The sequence below is a fragment of the Podarcis muralis genome, chromosome 1, assembly GCF_964188315.1.
Source record: "Podarcis muralis chromosome 1, rPodMur119.hap1.1, whole genome shotgun sequence".
In the NCBI taxonomy this organism is placed as follows: Eukaryota; Metazoa; Chordata; class Lepidosauria; order Squamata; family Lacertidae; genus Podarcis; species Podarcis muralis.
This window is the reverse complement of record NC_135655.1, coordinates 42,590,017-42,612,745: the sequence shown is the minus strand read 5'-3', so window position 1 is coordinate 42,612,745 and position 22,729 is coordinate 42,590,017. Positions and strand designations below refer to the sequence as shown.

The window sequence follows — 22,729 nt, the reverse complement described above, 5'->3', positions numbered from 1 at the left end:
CTATGGAGCCAGACCACTGACAAAGATGCTCACTCAAATTTTGGCCAAAGTGGTCTTTGACATGATGTCACTGCATCTGAAAAGAGCTCTCTTCCTCTGGCCTCTTGACACGGGGCTCCTGGAAGCCACGGCACCAGCTTTGAGCCGCAGGTTGTTGAGCGCTGAAAACAGCTGGATTTCCCTTTACGAAACTGAATCCAAGAAGCTTCAGGAATCAGGACTTTGATGTTGGCCACCCTGTAGAGTATGTTTCCTGGGGTTTTAGAGAGAAGGACAGGAAGAGGGAATGCGGATGGGAGGGTTTCCTTTGAGAGAACAGGCAGTTTTAAATGAATTATTTTAAATGGGCCATTGTGAGGGACCCACTGAGAATTCTTATTTATGCTCCTTTGCTGCCCTAACTCAGCGCACACACAGAGTGGGATCCTTTGGTAGTTGGGGACAGGATAATAAATAAATACTCAAGCAGCCTCACCTCTGTAGAGATCCTAAGATGACTTAAGATGTTTTGTTAAGTATGCGTGACTCAAACTGTTATAAAAACTCTCTCTGTGTGTATGTGCCTATGTATATTTACTTACATTTACTAACTACTGTTTCTGCTAAAGCGTCAAGCTCCTTTTCAGCAGGAATAGCTGAGTGTGTGTTTCACTCTCGGCTTCTTGTTCTCTGTCCCAAACATGTCCCCTGTTGCACGCAGTTCTGTCATACAGCCAGGATCATAAATGAACTGTGTAATTGGATGGATACAATTTCATGATTATTTCATCCCCATCATGTACAGATTTTCCACTCCATCAACAACCCAAAGAGCAGCTGACATTTAACAACTAAAGAACACTCTAGGTTCAGGTAATATTTGGAGGAATTTCTTGACCTTTTTGCTGTCAGTGCAGCAGGGTGAATGAGGCAGCAGTTCTCCTGGGTAAACTCTGGCCAGTGAGGAGAGATTCCTCTCTGCAGATGCTTCCAGTTATAATTTTTCCATTCTTGGTAGCTATATAGCGTCTCCAAGCCTTATGGGAGTTTCTAGGTTTTAGCCATAACTTGCTTCACCTTTACTTTTCGTATTTTCAAAATAAACTGAGCCAAAGTAATTTATTGCTAAAACTTTTAATGCTGTTTAAAGTCCAGGTGACCTCAGTGGCTAGGAGTGCCTTCTACCAGCTTCTCTGGTAAAATTGCTTCTCTGGACTGGAACAGCTTGACCACTGTTGTTCATCCTCTGGTGACTTCCAGGACTAGTGCAATGTGCTCTATGTAGGACCGCCCTCAAGGTTGATCTGGGAGCTGCAGCTAATGCAAAATGTGGTGGTTTGACTGCTCAGTAGGGCAGAAAATCGCTATCATGTTATACCGCTGCTGAAATAATTGCACTGGCTGCTAATTAACCGTTAGGTGAAGTTCAAGGTCTTGGTACTAGTATACAAAGCTTTATACAGCCAAGGTCCACAATGCTTAAAATATAATTTTGTGCTGTGTATATTAAATTGAAAGTCTTTTCCATTCAATGTTTAAGTATGGCAGCACCTATGTTTTGGAACTCCCTTACATTACATATCTGAATTAAGTCCTGTTAATTTGTTATTGTCCTGTCTGGCACTTTAGCCAGGCATTTAGTGCAAAATAAAGTCCCACTGAGTTTGGTGAAACTTAATTCCACACAAAATTGCCATGATTCGGTGACAATGGCTTCATTGTCTCCTGGTGTTTTCAGTAGAGTGAAAGGAGCAATTGCTGGATGTGTGTGAGTAGAATGGGTTGCATAGCAAGTTATGGTATGATTTGTGCAGATGCAAGATGGATTTTGGGTGTGAGAAGTACGTATTGCATATTGTGAGTCAGGATGTGCCTTGACTAGATTTGTTGTGGGGATTAAGTGAGGAGGAACTCGACTACCATGAGTTCCATGGAGAAAAGGGGGAGATATGAATGGAAAATGCAAGCAGCTACCATTTTACAAGTCAGAAGGGAACTGAATGAATACCTGTACTCTGTGTTACCTTGCATTTTCCTGTAGCTGATTCAGTGCCTTCTCCATTCTCTATTTTTTCCTCTGGTGAACTGCTTCTGCTCTACTAACTAAACCTGAACTCCTTACCTGTCTTCCCCTACTCCCCCATCCTCACCACTGAACTTTTTCTTACCCATGACCTCAGCAGCTCGTAAAAGATCCATTAGCATGATGTGTATGGCTTTCTTGTTGCTTGGCACAGTGTGGGGCTCATCTCAAATTATGAAAGAGAAAACATAGAATTTTGTCCATCACAAACCTCTTTGTGCTCAGGGTTGTACTGAGTGCAATAATAAAGGATTAGGAATGCACCATATGAGAAGCTGGCAAGAAAAGAATTTTTTTTTTGGGGGGGGGGGAATCAAAACAATCCAACATTTTGAATTACAGATGGGTAGCCGTGTTGGTCTGCCATAGTCAAAACAAAAAAAATTCCTTCCAGTAGCACCTTAAAGACCAACTAAGTTAGTTCTTGGTATGAGCTTTCGTGTGCATGCACACTTCTTCAGATATCTGAAGAAGTGTGCATGCACACGAAAGCTCATACCAAGAACTAACTTAGTTGGTCTTTAAGGTGCTACTGGAAGGAATTTTTTTTGTTTCAACATTTTGAAATGTAAGATATTGTCATTATCAACAAAAATCTGAATGGTTACCTGCCCCTCACCCTACTGTCCCAGGGTGGGTCACAAAAATTGAAAGCATAACATTAAACACAGTTTAAAACAAATCACAGTCACAAAGTGAGTCCTGAAAATACACATCTCAGGTCAAAGGGACTTAATGCATCTTCAGCATTCACCAAAAACTGTACAGTGAAGGTGTTAGAGATACTTCTGTGGGGAGGGAGTTCCACAACTTAACTGGCCACCACAGAGTGCCCTCACCTGGGACCCCCCCCCCAAAAAAAGAAATTCTGAGGGAGTCAGACGTATCAAGAGGACCCAACTGCTGAGAGGATCTGTAGGGAAGGAGGCAGGTTTTTGGAGCCTAAGTCATTTAGGGTTTTAAACACTAACATGAGCCCGGAATTTAGGCCCGGAAACAAACTGGCAACCAATGCAGCAGTTTTAAATCAGAGCTTACACGAGATCTAAATGGAACCCCAGCCACTGCATTTTGGACCAATTTAAGTTTCCAAGTCGTCCTCCAGGGCAGCCCCACACAGAACGTACTGGAATAATCCAATCTGGAAGTACAAGTCAATTCCGTCCAAAAGAGACTGTGGTTAGCAAAGTAGACAGAGCTGGAAAAAGGGACTCCTAGCCATTCTAGCCACTGAGCCTCCAGTGACAATGTTGAATGCAGGAATACTCCCAAGTTGTGGATCTGCAGCCTCATCCAAGACTGATTGTCTCCCCACCTCCCAGACTTGAGAACTCAGGACACATAATGTCTCGGTTATTTCAGAATTCAGTTTATTGTCCCACATCCAGCCCTTCACTCCCTCTGAGCGCCAGTCTACTGAAATTTAACCTCAATTTAAATTTAAAATATCAAATACCAATGCTATCAACAGTAACTTACTGTTGGTTTTCTGCCAATAGTTGTCCAATAGCAAATGCCACCATACCTCAGAACTCTCTCACACAGTCAGACATAAAATACCATTGTGTATCATTATCAAATAATAAGCAATATGAAACCTCAAATATTGTTAGATGCCAAATATTCATATGATTTTAAATACACTATTCAAGCGGGAAACATGACATTCATGCCTGCAAGGGAATAAGTAACCAGGTCAATCCTTCTTAAAGTGAATCTCGTATTTGCACCGGGGTTCCATTGTAGTGTTTGCAGAGCCATATTCCAAACAGATTTTCCAAATCCACATCCAGTGTGGGAGACCTAGTAACATTTTTTCAGCAAACCTACTCCAGCCAAGATTCAAGAAGAGTTCCTTCTGCCCCGTTACTTTCTGTCAAATATTTCAGAAGCACAAGTGCCTCTGTATACATTCCAGGTTAAACCAACAGGCAAAGGTTATCCAAGTGCTTTGCTCAAACACTGTTCTCCTCCCATTCCAGCTTACATTTAAAGTCCAAAGAATGGCAGAAAGTAGTTTTTTGGGGGGGTGTTTTTTTTCTGCCCAACCCTGAGCACCTGCACCTAAGTCTGATGGAAGAAGGCTTCTGCCTGGACTATAATAATGGGCCTTCCATTCCTCTAATGAATTCCCCTCAGTATGTTTGTGTGCTTAGTGGAGGGAGGGGGGCGGTGAGAGGGAGGGAGGGCTAGCTGTCAGGATATCTTGCCAATGAAAAGGAGGAATTGAAATGAAAAAGTTCCTTCTGGCGTGCAAAATCGAGACATAATCACCGCTCTCCCTAACTAGCTGTTATTTCAGGACGGGTGCGAGCCAGAGGAGTGGAGGCTTCTTGGCCGAAGAACAGACTCTCTCTCAACTCGGCCCCCCTCCCCGTCTCACCCTTGGGAGGGAAGTGTGTGTGAGGGGAAGATTAATCCACTGTCGGGGTGGATTAATGCTGACAGGAGGGCCTGGACCGTGACAAGATAGATGACAGGGTTACACGGCAATGCGTGAGAACCCTGCCCCCTTTGAGCAAGCGCTGTTTTCATTGCGTGACTGCCTCCCTTCTCCCTTCCAGCCGCTTTCACCTTGTGACAGCCTCCCCTTAACTCTTCATTTCCCATCCACAAGATTGTGGAGGGAGGGCGGAGGGCTGAAGGGAAAAGCTGCCTGCCACCAGCCCCAGAAAGCCCACCAGGCCTCCCCTGATCATGGGCATGGAGCGACTCTCCTAGGAGGCAGTGGCGTAGCGTGGGGGGTGCAGGGGGGGCCGGCCGCACCGGGCGCAACATCTGGGGTTAGGGCAAATCCACAGGTTAGGGGGCGCAAATCCACGGGTTAGGGGGCGCAAATTACTTGCCTTGCCCCGGGTGCTGACAACCCACGCTACGCCACTGCTAGGAGGAAAGGTTGCAGCATTTGGGATTTCTCAGTTTAGAGGAAAGGCAAGACAGGATGGGAGTTTATAAAACGAGGCACGGAAGCAGATCGAGAAAAGTGCTTCTCCCTCATAGACATCCAATTAAGCTGAATGTTGGGAGACTCAGGGCAGATAAAAGCAAAAGTACTTCTTCACCTAGCATATAAACTCGCTCCCACAAGAGGCAGAGGCGGCCGTCAACCTGGATGGCTTTAAAAGAGGATTAGACAAATTCATGGAGGGTGAGGCTACCAAAGGCCATGATAGCCATGTTCCACTTCCCTCGCCAGAGGCCACACACCTCTGAATGCATTTCTGGGAATGGCAGGTGGGCAGAGGGCCATTACACGCAGGTCCTCCTTGTCTGCTTCTCACAAGCATCTGGCTGGCTACTGTGAGAATAGGATGCTGGATGAAATGGGCCATTGGCCCAATCCAGCGGACTCTCTGTATGTTCTTATGTAATATGGAACCTCCAAGGACCACAAACTCTTGAGAGAATGGGTGATAGTCAACTGAGTTGTACTCAAGAGTAGATCCACTGGAATGGGCCATGTTTATTGAATTCAACACGTTTAATCTGAGTAAAACTTAGCTGAATACCACTCTAAGTATTTGCACTGTGAGAACTCTCTCAGAGCATAACTCCCACCTATGCTAGGTGCAAATCATATGCTGTGCAAATAATATGTGCATGCATGGATAACTTTATGTTCTCCTTTGTACAGGTATGATATCCACATGTGCATTTATAGATACTGACTATACTGGAAGATTACAGTTAACTTTACAATGTGAAACCAACTCACTTTTCCTGAGACACAAGATAGGTGCTACATAACACTTGTTCAGCATTTGTAAGATGTCAACTCCCTACCTAATGACATCCGGCAGGCACCTTCACTACTCATTTTGGTACCTGCCAAAAACATTTCTGTTTAGGCAAACCTAACATGTAGAATGTTAACATGTGTTTCAATCTGGTTTTTAGCTTATTGCTGATTTTTAACTTGTTTTTATTGATAATTTTGTAGTTTTATTCTTTTTACAAACCACTTTGAAGTTTTCTTACAATCAAGTGGTGTATAAATCTTGTGAAATAAATGAAGATACATTTCCATTAAAAAGCAAATGAAATCTACAGTTCTTGGACAATGATCCTTCCAGAACAACTGTTGTATTTTATTTAGTACTACAAAGCAGGTGTGGGGGCATGGGGTGTTAGGGGAGGGGTAGTACCTCTGCTGGGGAACACGTCATGCTCCGTCTGGGTAGTTTGTCCACTCCACCCCCCCCCTACTCAGCTCTCACCTTTGGCCCCCAGAAGCTGTCAGCATCCAACAGCAGCCACAGCCCTGGAAACAGCTTCAGCTGGCTAGCTAAACCAGGTGAGGGCAACCAATGGGTCTCAACCCTCAGTAAGTTAAGGACTTCTTCTGCATGTGAATATAGGCAGATTGAATGGATGAGACCAATAGTGAGTCCAATGGCAGGTGGGGCTCGTCAACCTGAGAAGGTAGCCCATCTAGGAGAAGGAAAACTGATCCTAAGGCTCTGCTGCCTTGTGGGATATATTTGGGAAAAGAAAAGTCTAAGGAGTAAACTCTACACAAATCCAGAGTGGAGTCCCTAAGATGGTTGGATGGCACCTTGTAAGCCTCCTTCCAGCAACTCCTGCAGCCAAGCCAGTGCCGAATGCTTTCCTATGGACCACATCAGTGAGGCTGAGAGTGGGAGTCTTTTCGACTGGGCAGCCCAGGACCTCCATACACACTGCCCAGGCTTGCGTCCTGGGAGGTCACTTTGGAGCTGCACTCCATTGTCTCTCGAGACAGACGGATGCCAACAACAACAAAGCAGGTGCAGTTATGGCAAGGAAGACAATAGAGAAAGGATTGTCCTGTTAGTGACAGCTGAACCCAACAGCACAATATTGAAGTTCTCAGTTTGTCCACACAGGAAGAAATAGTTTTGCAAACTATCATAATATAAACTACTGCACAAAGCTATTTCATTTAGCAGGACCCCTGCCGACATCAAGTTGTATAAATTCTTACCATGCCAGAGGCTGTTCACCTTGGAGACTTGCTGTGGATTTGGGTACGAGATTTAGACCCTCTCCCTCAGATTTTCAAGGGCCACTGAGATCTTGCCAGACACTGCTGTAACCATAATGCTTTCCAAGGCTCGGGCCTCTCTCTCAGGGCGAACCCATTCCAGGGCAACCCTGACCTTCACAAAGAAAACTTTCCCAGGGGCTCCTGCTGGCTTCTCTGGGATCGGTTGTGTTACTGAAATGGAATCTCTTAGCACCCATCTCCATCACTTCAGACACTGAGATCTGAACCGAACTCCCTTTCAATCAACTGAAGGCCGTGGAAAGTGTTGCTTCAGGTAGGCACCAACCGTACTTTCACTGGGAGAAACATGTGCACAGAATATGGAAGGAAAGGATGCAGGATCATCCCCTTCAGCCTGCATTTTTTTCCAGGTAGATTAACTGTAGGGGCTGCCACTTCCCTTGTGTTATTTAACTGGATACTTCTATCACCCACACTACATTTCCAAGATACATCTGTGCCCTGGAAATCAATATTCATAGTGGGTGTAGCATGCAACTACTGTATAATGCATGGGTGATATCTCACATGGTAAGTCACACTCAAGACTAGACCAATTGAAGTCAATGGGCTTAAGTAACTAAGCCCATTGATTTCATTGGGTCTTCTCTGAGTATCCCTAATACTGGGTACTGCTTATATAAAAATGTTCGCAAAAATTAAGAGATTTCTAATTCATGCCATCAATCTCCCTATTTTTAGGCCAATTAAGCCAACATATGGAAAAAATTATCATATGCTTCTGAAAAGCTGGGCAAAGAACTAGACTTCTCTGACCACACACAGTGTCAAATTCAGCCAGCTCTCTGCCCGCAAACTTGTTACAAGATGTGGATTTTCTTTCCAGAAATTATAGAACAGATTTCTCAACGCTAACTCCCTATTTCTTCATCCAACTGAGATGCTGGCTCAGTTCCTCTGGCTCTGTGGTTCCTCGACATCTCACATATATTAGGCAGCAGTTTAATTTGTGTACAACATGCTAATTGTATACCCCATGGTGTTGCCAGTTTTCTTGGATATGTAGAGCAGATGTGTTAGACCTCCAAAGAGTGGCAGCAGGGTGTTCGTGACTGGTAACTAAACCAGTGTACTCAAACAGTTTGGGTCAGTTTAGGCAGCAGGATGCCTAGCCTCTTCTCCAGCTGTCAAACCATCCTCGGGAGAAAAACACAAAACCAGAAACTCATGTTCAACACATGGAGTTTTGATTAGTCAAATTTCTTTAAAACCCGTGCAGTCCTTAAGAACTGGTACAATACATTTAGGGCCTCAGACTACTTGTATATCGGCTAATTTCTGATTTTTAAAGTAAGTTACATCTAAACATCTGTTTAGGTCAGGGGTCTGCAACCTTTAAGACAAAAAGAGCCACTTGGACCCGTTTCTGAAGGAAAAAAACTGTGAGCCGCAAAACTCATCATTATAAAAATAACTTTTTTGTCACTTTATTATTATTTCTTTGACCCCTCAGAATTACTCCTCCTCATAGAAATAAACGTTAAATTAACAAGTTACCTTTTTGTGTGTGTGTTCTTCACTCCCCTTCAAAACAGTGACCAGCGTACATGCCCCCTTTCAATGCAGTGACCAGCGTACATGCCCCTTACAATGTAGTGGGTGGGCGGGAAGGTGACGTCGGGACAGTGTGTGACTAACGCATGCACTACCCCCATGCAACGTCACAGCCAGTACAGCGCCTGCCACAGTGGGGAGTGTTGGGGCGCACAATGCGCCTCCTCCCCTTGCTAGTATCTGCCCCGGAGCCGCGGCAAAGGCGTAAAAGAGCCACATGCGGCTCCGGAGCCGCGGGTTGCAGACCCCTGGTTTAGGTTCTAGTGAAATATTTGAGTTGCCATTAAAAAGCACTACCTGCACATTGTGTAGCTTTTGCCCATAATCAGGCACATGGGGCAGAAAAATAGTGAGCAATTCAACTGATCACCTTGCCATGTGATAGGAGACTAGGCACTAAACTGGAAGCATAGGAAACAAGTTTTCCAAAAGACAAAAACAATGTGGTGCAGAGGAACATAATGTAAGAAGAGGATTAAGACCAAAGACCCATCTAGTCTAGCTTCCGGTTCTCATCGAATAGCAAACCGGATGCCTCTAGGAGGCACACAAGGGAAGCTTCTGTTGTCTTTGTGATTGCCTTCATCTACAGTGCAGGAACATGGCTGTACAACCCAGTGATAAGCAGAGACAAAATGCACATTATGTAGTATCTAGCTAGTTGGCATCAAATGAACTGCAAACATATTTGACCCCTGAAAACATGGCCCACTGAAATATATGAAACTTGAATGTAACTTAAAACTTAAATATTCAAAACAGGCCCACTGGCATACGACATAGAATTTGCTTAACACCATTTTAGGAAATAAAAAATGTCATTCCCTTTCCATTCTACATGCTTTCTGTACCTGAAAATTCCAGCAAAGCTTTAATTTACTGCTGCATTTATCATTTGTTTACATTGCCACAGTATTTCAGTTAGAGCTTATAAGACTGTTGTATGAATTGTGTAAACCTTTGAATTCAGTTTTTTAAAAGAAAGCCAGTTGTTTCAACAAACTCTTTACTGCTGCAATTAGTTATGATAGGGTTGGTGTTCACTAGGTGTAGTAATGCAGTTCACATGAGATTCTAAAAGTTAGTGTTATTAATGAGTCATAGTCTCTCTTTTACACTACTCTGTGAATGCCTGCATGCTTAAAACAGGTGTAGGGTATCGGCTGGAACAATCAGATGTGTAGTTGTTACTGCACAGATAGCAGAGAAGCTCAGGAAGAACTTTGTGTGCTGTTTTACTAAGGCTCTCATTAACACCTGTGGTTGTTTTCCTTTGTTTTTAAGATGAAAGTAAGAAGGAAAAAAAACCAATGTGAGAAGCAATCACAAAAATGCAAGCCTTATGTGCATATGTGCTATGCATATTGCAGTATTGACATTTTGCTTACCCATTATGTAACAGCATTTTTAATGATACAAGCACCTCAGCAAAAGTGTCATTCTTGTAGGGAGGAGGGTCTGAATCTTAAGTGCTTGTTTAAAGCTCTGGTAAGTAATGCTAAATGGGCTTTTGTTTGTGCTCTGGGCAGCTCCTGTCTACCTTGCTTGCTTTTCACCCACTAGACCTTTGTGAAAATCCACTGAATTTGTATAAGTTAAAACAATGCAACTCAGTGCTCCAGGGAGATGAGAGCTCTGGAGCAGAGCATTTGTTCTGCATGCAGATGTGCCTGGGTTCAACCCCTGGCATCTAAGAGAGACTCTATGTCCAAAGCTCTAGCTCAGTATTGTGCAGACAATACTGAGCTAGAGGGACCAATGGTTTGACTCAGTATAAAGTACCTTCCAACATTTCTAATCCAAAGCATACAAATGAAATGTCTGCATTAGAATCATTTTGATTTTTCTGTTGCAAAGCATAACAAACTCTGCCTACATTATTCTTTCATTGGGATCCACATGTAATCTATGTCAGAGGTTGCCAACATGGTGCTCTCCAGATACTGCTGAACTACACTTCCCATCTTCCCTGACTGTTAGGCCATATTAGCTGGGGCTTACAGGAGTTTAAATGTGCCTTCCTGTACATTTGTGTTTGTCACAGAGCAATGAATAAGAGTAAGAACACAACAGGCACCCATTGCTAAAGCCAAACTGCTAGATGTGTATGATTAACTTTAATTAAATCAAATTGTCTAGAAAGTATTTACAGGCAGAAGATAAAGATGCAGAGCACATCTCAGCAACGCTGTTACATAGAAAGATGCCAAGCTTTTCAGGGTTGATGCAAATAACATCTCAATTTACAGCAGTGCAAACAAAGTAATAAAAAAAATTAATTTCAGTTTCTGTTCTAAAGATGTAGAGCTATCAGTTCAAACAGGTTCTCTGCTAATGCCTTTATTAAAAAGCCTCTAATCTGAACTGGTAGCTGCCTGAATTTTAGGATAAGCAAATCTCCTTTACTGAACATACTTGTTCCATTCTGCTTTGGCATCAGTCACTATAACCAGGAAATGTTCAGTATTTCATACTTTCTGTATCCATAAGCTTTGCACACATTTTGTAAATGTTTAAGTTGTTTCTCACCACATTACTGTATTAAACAATGGAGGGATCCATCACGCCGACAAACATCAGATGTGGGTCAGCAGGACAAACAGTCCTTGAGGTTTGTTTTGCAACTAGTTGCAGCAACACCAGCAGGAGTAGTCAGTCCAAGTATAGTTTATGGAAGCTTTCTCTGGCAGTCTGAAGCCTAAAGCTATGGTGGAACAATCATCTTGAAGGATCATATGGAAAGGAGAGCCTTTTTTTACCACTCTCTTCTTGCAAATTGAAATATGGTATTCTTCAGTCTTTAGCATCTCCTATTCCATCAGGATTAATAGCAAACATGGCTTCTGCTTCAGGGAGGCAAGGCGAATCATAGATTTTGCATATTCTAGTTTCACCCCGACCTTTTCTCAAGTACAGCCTGGCAGGAAGAAATTAATGCATTTATGCAATTGCAACTGTTTATCTATTTAAAGTAAAAATACTTAGCAGCCATGCGACTCCAGATCAATTATCTACAAGTTAATTCTCCCCACCTGTGATAAATTATTGTGAATTAAGGGGGTGAGAATGGGTAAGTGAGGCAAAGAGCTTATTCTCACAGCAGGTTGAAAATGGTTGCAGCATTCCTTTCTGAGTGGGAAGGCAAGCAGGCAGGCAAACAAACAAACAGGTACGACTATTAATATAACAACTCACCTGCTGAGTTGTGAGGATTCCTTGTTCTTTACTTCCTTCCTCCTCACACCCCCGCCCCCCCAACTGAGCAGTACTCTCTCACACAGAGGAACAACAGGAATTGAGGTCTATAGTCTCAGGTCTATTAATTTCCGCTTTGAGGGGGAGAAGCAACCTGATGTACAGTCTTCTAGAACTTAAGGCTAGAAAAGAGAACGGGGGACAATTCTTTCTTTCCACAGGCAGTTAGGTGAGGGGCAATTTGCAGGCATGTACAAATGCTGAGTTACATTCAACATGCAAATTTTATCTTTCAAGTAGAGATTGATATATGACGCAACATCCAACTGTGCAGTCTTATCATATTCAATAATCCACAGCAGTTTGTGTCTCACTGTTCCCTGGTCAGCTAGCCTGCTTCATAATAACTTAATGAGAAGTTATTTTGGAACAGGACAGTTAAGGAGACCATGAAAGGTAGCTCCTCCCAACCTCAGACACGCAAATGGGGATTCACAGTAGACTGTTACAGTGCATCTCCAGCCACTTACAGGAGAACTCCTTCAGCCTGGAACAGGAACCTCATAGTGCTTTAGGGTGGCGGGTTGGGGGCTTTCATGATGTGTAAAAGGAAAAAGGACACTTTCTTTCTCCCCCACTTTTCTGAAACCTTCTCTTGTTGTGCTATAATGTGCTGAAGCACTCTGGTTCAAGGCTAGCAGCCAGCATGAATCCAGTTTTATTGCTGAGGGGTTCTGGGGAATGAGATTGGCAGGGTGTGGTGTAGATGTTCTTTTGCCTTGCTTCCCCTTTTAGTGCAATAACAACATGACATATATTCTCCTCCTGCAGTCCTAAGGGCTGAAGCAGACCAATTCCTTCCCTCCATTTTTCTTTTACTTGTATCTATTTCAATGGTCACTTTCAGAATTCAATTGCCCTTAACATTCTATAGGCCCTGAAAACTGTTCATTGGTTTATGTTTACAAATATTTCTTTTAATTGGCAAACTAATATACTTCTGCATACCTAGGGAGTTGCCTCAAGAATGCAAAAACCATTACCTTCATTTTGGGTGGCCCTGTTTGCTTCCAAATCATAGGACCACCCTAGCTTGCATCAGGTGGCATGGTGGAGCAATTTCCTAGTGATAATTGCATTTATGTTTATATTAATTTCTCATAAACGCCTTCACCAATACCACCTGGCAAGTCAACTGTGAGGCCTTTCACACTCAGCAACCGCTTTTCTTTCTTCATAACCTTGAGGCTATATCTGCAAAGTGCTCTCTGAAAGCTGTTTTAGAGACATAGTGAGAAAAGACTAACACAGGCCACCTACTGATGAGAAAGGGTTACTGGAAGCACATGACTGCCAGTGTTTCTAGTTCGCACTGCATCTCTACTACTATTCACAATCCCCACTATCAAGTTTCACCATAAATCAATTTAACAGACCCAACACTGAAGCGTGTGCCCCCCCTTATTTTCCTATCATAACTGTCCATCAAACAGTTCTCAGCCAATGTCCTCTATAAACCTATTGATATGGCTGGTTGGCACAAAGTTACTCAATTCTGGCTATCCTTGAGCTCGGGACCTTTTTTTGTTTTTTTAAGGTACACTTGATACAAATCTGGCTATTTTTAGGAATTAGCTTGTGGCTTTATACCTTTAAGCCATCATGTTTCAATGTATCTTACATTTTGTTAAAGCTGTCAGCTGCTTTGAGCTAGGGCACAAACTGAAAATGATGATCATATCAACTTTCGAATTCTGCCTGAAGAACAAAACCTGTTCTTGCTCCAAAAATGAAACTACTACTCCACATATAGACCTCCAACCATATAAACATTTCACACTTGGTCAAAGGATGACCTGAAAAAGTAATGCAGACAAGAGACTAATAAATTGACATTTTACCTAGTTGTTGAAGCATGTGCAATGATATTTCCTCCAATAGGTTTCTTGGGATCTGCAGCAAACATTGCAGCTCCATCTACTTGTGCTACCACCTGGTTCGTGATTACTACTGCCACACCAAACTGCCATAGAAAAAAAACATGTGATCATTTTTAATTTCTCTGGTCTGTTCCTATTCACCAGTATAAGCGTGTCCAGAAACACTTGCCCTGAACTTTGCAACTGGAACAAAAATGACAGGTAGGTCAGATTATTAATTTACCTCATCTGCAATTCGAAGCAACATACGTAGAAATCTGGCCAAATGCATCTGTCTAGCTGACAGTTCACCACGGCCAGAGTAATCTGTCCGGTAAAGGGCTGTAGCACTGTCCACTATCAGCAAAGCATACCTGAAAGAATGCAACAGGTGGGCATTACTATGCATAGATTTCCACTCCTGGCTGGAAGAGATTAATCTTACTTTTGTGTGCAGCTTGGCCTGTCTTAAGCAAATTCAATGGAACAACTAATTTATCTGTCAGAGAAAAGATGTATCTGTAACCACACAATCTTTACCTAAAATCATATTTGGTTGAAACAAACTCAAGCTCAATTGCCATCTTGCTTTCTCTCTTTGTATTCACTAAATTCTAAAACCTTACTGTTTGGCAGAAATTCTTACTGATGACAACCCATCATCTTCCCTCATGGTAATACTACTTTAAAACTATAAAAGATGAAACAAGTTATTGTAATTGGCTAAGCAATATCAGGATCAATACCTGTCGTTTTCTTTCTGTAAAAAAGGTATCATTGTTGCATGAAATATTTGGGAGAGAAGGAAACGGCCAACTTGGAATTCATCTTGTCAGTGGTAGTAAGGGGTGTTATCTATTTTGCTGCTTAGAATGTGGCTTATTGACAAATCAGCTGCCAACGTTCTAAATAACTATTTTAACTAATTACAGTAAGTTCTGTGAGATCCAGTGCCACACTAATGGATGTGTTGGGACTTCCTCTTCCTCCCCCAGCAATTTGCTCCTAGTCCCTCAACCCTCTGGAAAAGGTGAGATGGTGATGGGGGGGGGGAGAGGGAGTAAGGGGAATCGCATTTGCATGAGAAGAGGTTTTTTGCGCAAGTGAGCCACTTAGTTAAAATAGTTATTTAGAAAGCAAATGTAAGTGTTATTAAGTATTCCCCCCATAAAAACAGCTTTCTAACTTCGTATTTACCCTTATTTAATGCAGACTGAACTCTTCTATTTATAACTAAAGCATCTTACAACAAAAATACAATAAAAATAGAGTAAAAATCCTTTAATTAAAAATGGAAACAATAAAAATAGAACAAATACACTAGGTTTAAGCAGAAATGCAGATCAGATCTTAAAAGCCAGCTTAAAAAATAGATGCAGTTACATGTCAAAGAAAAATGGGGGCAGAGGAGAACACTGGTGAAACTCCATTTTAGGGAAAGGGAGTTCAATAACTGTGTGTCTCCACCAAAGCATTCCTTCAATAATCTTATTTACTAGAAACTGCTTTGGTTCTTAGTTATTCTAAAAGTTTTGTTTGCCAGTTAACTTTGTTATTGGATAATAAACAACTTCTTTCATTTGCGAAGAAAATTGGTTATCCAACTGGATTTTGCCAATTCTCCCCCTTTCCTCATGCAGCCCCAGTACTACTTTCTATGCTGTTCCAGAGGGTCCTCAACTGATTTCTTAGACCAGTGGTTTTCAACCAGTGTGCCACTGCACCTTGGGATGCCTTGAATGATGGTCAGGGGTGCTGTGGGATGCCCTATCGCGTCTCTGCCTCCCACAGGCTTGCACAGCTGTTTGTTGCAGCAGCCCTGGCTACAAGCTCCCCAGGTGGTGCCTCTGGGGCTGGTCGGGGTGCTGGTTGCCAGGAGCTGAGGCAGCCTCGGAGTAAGCAAGCAAGCAGACTAGGGAGCCCAGCCAGCCAGTTCGCCAGCCCTTGCTGTTGGGAATGGACAGACAAGTCCCAAGCCCCTGTGGGGCAGTGTGAGGAAGCACCTCTCTTTGGGGTGGGGGCGGCAGCAGTGACTGTCCGGAGGACTCCCAAGGAGAGGGGACAAGAGAGGAGGCTGAGGCAACACTCCACAAGAGAGGGTGTTTGAAAAGCGGTGAGGGTCTGAGAGCTCTGCAGGCAAGGCTTGATATAAGTGGGCTCCTGAGCCCCACTGGGGCGCCACAGAACAAATGTAGTTGGTCAAGGGATCCGAGGACTCAAAAAGGTTGAAAACCTCTGCCTTAGACCCATTCTAGTCCAGACCCTACCCTGTTTTAAAATAGAAACACAACCTTGAGTGCCTCTGGTACATGACTAAGGTCTGCATCTGGATGGTGAGAGTACAATTCTATTAGTTCTACTCAACACTATTAGTTCAACCCCAATCAGCAGCTTCTGATACTACAGGCAATGGTGAATTTGCACAGGGGTTACATTCCTGAGCCCTGTGTGTTGGCAGAGGACACATAAGCCCACCCCACCCCCTCTTCTGGCCATATCTGGGTTGCCACGATGTGTGCAGTTGCAAGTAAATTGGTCATTGCCTTTAACATGGTATTCTTCTGCTCTGTCAATTGGAGTTGGGCTTAGCAGATACACTTTCTTAAAGAATAAAGTCCCCTCTACCGAGGTTACCTTGATTCAGTCATCATAGCAGATGCTTGGTAAAGAAGCTGGGTCTGATGGTCTGTGTTAAATCCTCGTGCATATGCCACATTATCAAGCACATCACTGCCGGATAAGCCATACCTAGGAAATAAACCAAGCAAATGAGAATGTGATTCTGTCTAACAAAGTGGGAGGCATTATAAGACACCTTTTAAATAAATCTGATCAAAGCTTGCTTGACAAAGAGTATCTATTGCTACTTCTCTCTCTCCCCCCCCCCCCCCATTTCAACCATATTGTACTTTGGATAAAAAGAACTCTTAATAAAGCAAACTTTGCTTTTTAAAAAAGTACTTCCACGTTATATGTTCCATTTATATTGAATAGCTTTTCTTTATTACCCTTCCTGCTGCTCTCTGCAAGTGACGTACCAGAGATAATTGTCAGATTTCTCTGCTTTGTTGCATTCAAGCTTACAATGTGCACTTTCATTTAATCCCATTTAAAGAAAACTCAAACTTTTCAAGTTTGCCCAGGAAGCAATGTAACTATCATGTTAATTAATATAACTATCACTTCTCCAAGTCCATTTTTGTAGAAGCATGTAGCCAAATTGTGTGACTTTTCAAATAGTTTTCTTTTCAAAAAGCATATTCTCACATTTAATCTAATTAATTCTGTTTATATGACTGTGGTTTTAATGTAGTGGCTATTTGTAATGTTCTGAGGTGTTATAAAAGTTTTAAATTGTGCTTTTGTATTGTTAATGTTATGCTTGTCCCTTTGTGAGGAGATTCATCTGAAAAATGGAATAAAAATCTATTAAATAGGTTTGACCCGAGCAAATGATGTGTCACTTTCAGTGGGAAATGTTTAACAATAAATCAAGTTCACTATGGACTTGATACAGAGTACCATGCATTTATTTCATCAACTGTCAGTAGATGGCAGTATTGTTATACAATCTTCTACAGAACTCTGGATGCAACACCAATTATTCCAACAACAGACCTCTCAGCCACAGCAAGCAATCGCTCTGGACGAAATGTGCCCTCTGTGTCAATGTACATGGCCTTCCCTTCAGCACCGCCTCGATCAACAGGGAGCTAACAAAAAAAGGGTGGGAATCCAGTTAGTCACAACAACATTTTGATCTCTGGGAAACTTAAACCTAAGAGCATCTTCCTATAATTTCCATACAGCTTAATATGTTTAATTAAAGTATTATCACAGGATCATGCAGGAACAGGGGAAAAACATGTCTGCAATTTTAGAACATCAGGAAGACAAAAGTAAAGATTGGTGATTTTGCCAGCAATGCTTAGTTTTTTTGATTTATTTTTTTTACAAGGACAGTGAGAAAGATAGTGAGGAAAAAGGTATATTAGAAGATGAACGCATATGAGAGGCAAGTCTAAGGGAAACATTAGAGGACGACAAAGCTGCAAATAAAAAATAAACCCAATATATGAACAGTCAATTTTAAACCTTAAATAAGTTATTTAACAAAACTTATGGGACAGACTTAACCAGGTAAATGCACACATTGATTAAAATTCGATAAGAAGCCCTGCTCCACAACCCTTATTTGAGAGGTATCATCTTCAAGGGATAGGAATAGTGTTAGGATGTGCTTATCCTGGAAGTTGAAAGCTGAACTATCCATTTGAAGAAAGATCAAGACCTGCAAGTTTCTGTGATTAGGAAACACTGCAAGGAAGTGAGGGAAGGGTGTGTTTTGCACCCTGGAACCCACCCCCTGCTATAATCCTCATTCCTATCAGCTGCATCCAGTGTGCTGGATGCATTTGCCACATCACAGTGAACAGAAGTTTTAAGAAGAGTTAATCGTGCATTCTCTTTCTGCAGACTGCACTTCCTCCCATCTCTTTGCAGGGGTGCCTTTGCTCAGGGGTGCCTAAAGTTTAAAATCTAGGTCTGCTAAATGTCTAGCTCAGCCTTCAGTATCACAAAATCTCATGCATTGTCTTTCTAATAGTGCAAATTATACTTCAATTCACATGAAACGGGGGGCGGGGTTAATTTTTTTGTCCAGTACTTATATAAGCCACTTACCTGGCAGGTTACTGCCAGTGTGAGACACAACTGAGTCTTTCCCGTGCGGAATTCCCCAAACATCTCCGTAATAGACCCAGTTTCTATTCCTCCTTTACAAGAAAGAAATGTAACATACTTCAGATTCTTATCAATAATCATATAAACAGCAGATACCAGAGTATCACAGAACTCTTGAGGACAGAATTTAGATTAAAGTTCTTAAATGACAAGTAAATTATATAACAGCTACTTTTTAATAATAAAATGGGAAGAAAAAGTATTTAGTACTATTCAACAACTAGATGTACATTTCTTTGTGAAGTTACTATTGAAATTATTTTTGAACTAGTTTCCCAGCTATGGAATGTGATTTATAATGAACAAATTAAAAATGTTTTGTGAAGCAGGGATACAGATCGCCCTAGTCTTTAAGGAGGCATGTTTACTCAGAAGCTCAATTGATTTCAACAGGACATACTCTCAGGTGAAGTGTCTATAAGAATCCAGCCTACATAGCACTTTGAAGCTTTATAAGTGAGCTATGTGCATATCTTACTTTATAAGCTGCTGCCTGAGTGTTTGTTATGATCTTTATAACGTACCTTTATATATATTAGCTAGCTCTCTACACCAACTTATGAAGGCTATGCCCTGAAAGGCAGCCCATAAACACTTAAATATGCATTTTATATGTACACCTATAGCAACTATTCCATATTTGGTTTTGTATTTATAATGTGTGATAAAATTACATTAAAAAAATCAAGGGTTACACCAAAATATATACCTTGAAGCAGCTTATCAAGTTCTTTGGACCCAGTCGTGATTTGAATGATCTCTGACCTCTGCTGATGAAACTCTGTTGCTGTGGTGAATCCCATTGGTACCAATTTTGCTGCTTCTGCCTGAGAAACACGGTAAGATCAAAAGACTGAGTAATAAACAGCTGCATCCCTATATTAAAACTCCCACTCTTTTTGTTGCTAGGATTGTTTATTCCAAGCTTTACTATAATAAGACTTAGAAAAAGTATGCATTCATCTCTTACTTGAAAAACTTTCAAAGAGCATTGTATTCCCATAGCCTCTTGAAAACAATATATATACATTATAACAGCGTTAAGTATAATTACCAGGATTTTATCTGCTTTAGCTTCACTTATGCCTTTAATATTGAGCAATTCCTTCTTTGGTGCATAGGCAACAGCTTCAACTGTGTGAAATCCAGCTTCTTCTAACTTCTTCACATCATTGGCATTAATACCACATTGCTATACAAGACAATATATATTATTCAGTATGAAACATTAGATTCTTGAATAAATCACTTCAGTTGCAGCTTATCACATTTTAACATAATTTTTTACTTTTCTGGCAGTAAGTAGCATTGAACTCAACAGGTGCAGTAGACACACATGAGGTTCTGCTTTAAGTGTTAACGATCTCAATTCATGCAAAATATTGCTTCTAAAAACATTACATTTTAGAGTTGGATACAATTGATTTTAAAATTGCTGTATTTTCATTCCTTCATAGACTCATCAGATAAACAACTTTCAGTAAAGTTTTAATAAAGCTGTCATTGGCAAAAAGCAGGTCTCTGAGGTACATATTGCTGTGTATATCTGTGCCTGTGTATATTTTATTAAAAATGATATGAGCAATTGCAATGAATCTTATACTTTAACATTTTAAAGATTCAGTTACAGAAAGTTTGGGCCACTTTAGACATTCAATCGCAAGCGTGCATTTTATAACCTTAAGTTCCCCATTGGTCACATACCTCTAGCCGTGAAATGGGCTGAGGACCAAAGCGTCCCTCCTCTGTTGATGTTTCCAGACTTTCATCTTCCTCACGTTGCAATTGCATGGCCATGGCGCACATCAGTCAATGCTCCTATCAAAACAGGAAGTACCTAATGCAGGAGTTATGCATTTTCAGTGATGTATTTTTTTTGTAAACAACGATTTCATCTTACTGCTACAACCTTATGGTCACACAGGACGCTACCACCACTACTGTAACAACAGAGAGGTTCGCTCACTCGCTTTGGAGTAGAGGCTTGCGCTTAACCCACCTTCCCACATTTTGTATTCACATTTTATTGGCGAACTGCCACGTAACAGTTTTCAACTGTAACTGCTTTCACGTGTTTGTTTTTAACCTCGCCTCTGTTTTTAGAGCGCCTAAATCGTTTCAGGGTGTTTTTGCTTTGTTAACTGCGCTTTCCCTGGGCTGCTCGGGGAAGAAAGGCGGCGTATAAACCGCAATAAGCAAACAAGGTCGCGCAGCAGAGGCAAAAGCACACGGAGGCCGCCAGAACAGGAGGCCTCGCGAGCAGCTCCTTATTCCTTAGCCTCTCCGTTTCTCAGGTAGGCCGGGAAGCCCGAGCCCAACTCTCGACCCGCTCCCTGGGCCTTTCAGTGACCCAACAACGACGGACGCCATTCGGAGGGGGGATGGCGGAGAAAGGCCGTTTCTTCGTCCCGCGAGGGCGAACGGAAGGAGCGGCCCACGGACTCACCTCCGCTCACACACTCCGCTCCCTCCGTCCCCGTTCCGGATTCAGACGAGCCCGCCACTGCGTGACGCAACCGACGCGCACGCGCGTAGCGACGTCTCGGAAGGGCGGAGGCCTTCAGCGCGCATGCTCCCTTTCCCGGGTTTGGCGCTCGTCCGGCTCGTTAGCGGATTGTAGCGGGGCGGGGCCTACGCGTGCCTTCCTCTTAAGCCCCGCCCCGCCCCTTTCAAAAGTTCTGAGGCAGCCTTTCTCAACCTGTGGGTCGCCAGATGTTGTTGAACTACAACTCCCATCAACCCTAGCCAGCAAGGCCAGAGCTCAGGGATGATGGGAGTTGTAGTCCAACATCATCTGGGTTGTTGGTAGATTTTGAGGGGCGGGGCGGCGGTCCACTCAGGGTAGTAGTCTAGACCTTGTATTCACAGCGGGCTGAAGAGGTTTGGACTCGGTGGCCGCATCTGCAGAACACATACTGGGAAAGAGAGGAACTTGAAACCCAAACAGCCCCCCCCCCCCGTTGTGTTTCTCCTCACACATTTCACTCTTGCAATGTTGACGCACAGGCACATGCGCACACACGTGGCTTTAAAATATAGTATATGGGGTGTTAAAGGAGGGGTAGTACCTCTGGTGGACGACACATTGTGCTCCTTCTGGGGTAATTTGTCCAGGAGTGCCAACTTTTACAAAATATGGGGGGTGGGAGGCAAGCCCTGCCCTACATAATCACACGATGCTGTGCATGCACACCATTTGAATCATAGCAGTCAACTTTTCCCTTTTCTTGCGAGGAATCCTATTTGGAATAAGGGAATTTCCCTTTAAAAAAGGGAAACGTTAATAGCTATGATTTGAATGGCAATGCCCGTCAACGGTGGGAGGCCCAGCTCCCTCTGATATTTTTATTGGCAAAGACCCCTCGGCCCCTAGGAGTTGGCTCCTATGAGTTTGTCCACCTTTGGTCCCCACCCTGCATTAATCTAGATGCAGATGTGTGTCCTAGATGCTGTCAGCATGGGATAGATAGCACCCACACCTCAGGATGGCTTCGACTGGCCAGCTAAACCAGGTGAGAGTAGCCAATGGGTAGCAAAACCTCAGTTAGACTTCCCTGCATGTCAAGACAGGCTGAAAATGAGGGTCTTGCATGAGCAGCCCAGGACCTCCGTATGCACTGCCCAGGCTTGTGCCCTGGGGAAATCACTTCGGTGCTGCAGCTTGACTTCACCCCCAGAGGCACACTCCGTTGTCTTTCCAGACAGATGGATGCCAACATTCATCCTGATCGCCTCTTGCCAGGTGACCACAACAATGGTGGTGGGATTGCTGTGAGACCCAAATTTTGCTGTGAGGGTATTTATAAAAGGTAAAGGTACCCCTGCCCGTACGGGCCAGTCTTGACAGACTCTAGGGTTGTGCGCCCATCTCACTCAAGAGGCCGAGGGCCAGCGCTGTCCGAAGACACTTCCGGGTCACGTGGCCAGCGTGACATCGCTGCTCTGGCGAGCCAGAGCCGCACACGGAAACGCCGTTTACCTTCCCGCTGGTAAGCGGTCCCTATTTATCTACTTGCACCCGAAGGTGCTTTCGAACTGCTAGGTTGGCAGGCGCTGGGACCGAACGGGAGCGCACCCCTGCCACCTGCGTCCCTGGGGCTTGTGCCCTGGGGAAATCACTTCGGTGCTGCAGCTTGACTTCACCCCCAGAGGCACACTCCGTTGTCTTTCCAGACAGATGGATGCCAACATTCATTATGTAGTGATTAT

General features: G+C 43.0%; 1 protein-coding gene across 3 annotated transcripts; it reads right to left on the bottom strand.

Moving 5' to 3' along the window:
* Positions 1–10,747: 10,747 nt before the first annotated feature.
* On the bottom strand, positions 10,748–21,115 carry RAD51 (RAD51 recombinase). Of its 3 annotated transcripts, none has more exons than XM_028722776.2 (10): positions 20,967–21,115; positions 20,225–20,357; positions 19,575–19,712; positions 19,230–19,347; positions 18,461–18,552; positions 17,396–17,490; positions 16,412–16,525; positions 14,022–14,151; positions 13,760–13,881; positions 10,748–11,580 (listed from the first exon to the last, which is right to left on the bottom strand). In XM_028722776.2, exons 2-10 carry the CDS (start codon positions 20,324–20,326, stop codon positions 11,457–11,459), a joined length of 1,035 nt encoding a protein of 344 aa, XP_028578609.1. In that variant the 5' UTR covers positions 20,327–20,357; positions 20,967–21,115; the 3' UTR covers positions 10,748–11,456. The 3 variants fall into 3 exon arrangements, with proteins under 3 accessions (XP_028578609.1, XP_077782985.1, XP_028578619.1); XM_077926859.1 differs by having other exon boundaries at positions 20,225–20,338; positions 20,967–21,111; XM_028722786.2 differs by having other exon boundaries at positions 20,225–20,335; positions 20,967–21,091.
* Positions 21,116–22,729: the final 1,614 nt, after the last annotated feature.

Excerpts from the sequence above, each read along its gene's own strand:
- RAD51 (XM_028722776.2), bottom strand. The coding sequence starts at position 20,326 with ATGTGCGCCATGGCCATGCAATTGCAACGTGAGGAAGATGAAAGTCTG. Across the intron at positions 19,348-19,574 it reads CTAAAGCAGATAAAATCCTG|GCAGAAGCAGCAAAATTGGT; the intron begins GTAATTATACTT and ends CGTGTTTCTCAG. Across the intron at positions 14,152-16,411 it reads GCTATGATGACTGAATCAAG|GTATGCTTTGCTGATAGTGG; the intron begins GTAACCTCGGTA and ends GCATTCTTTCAG.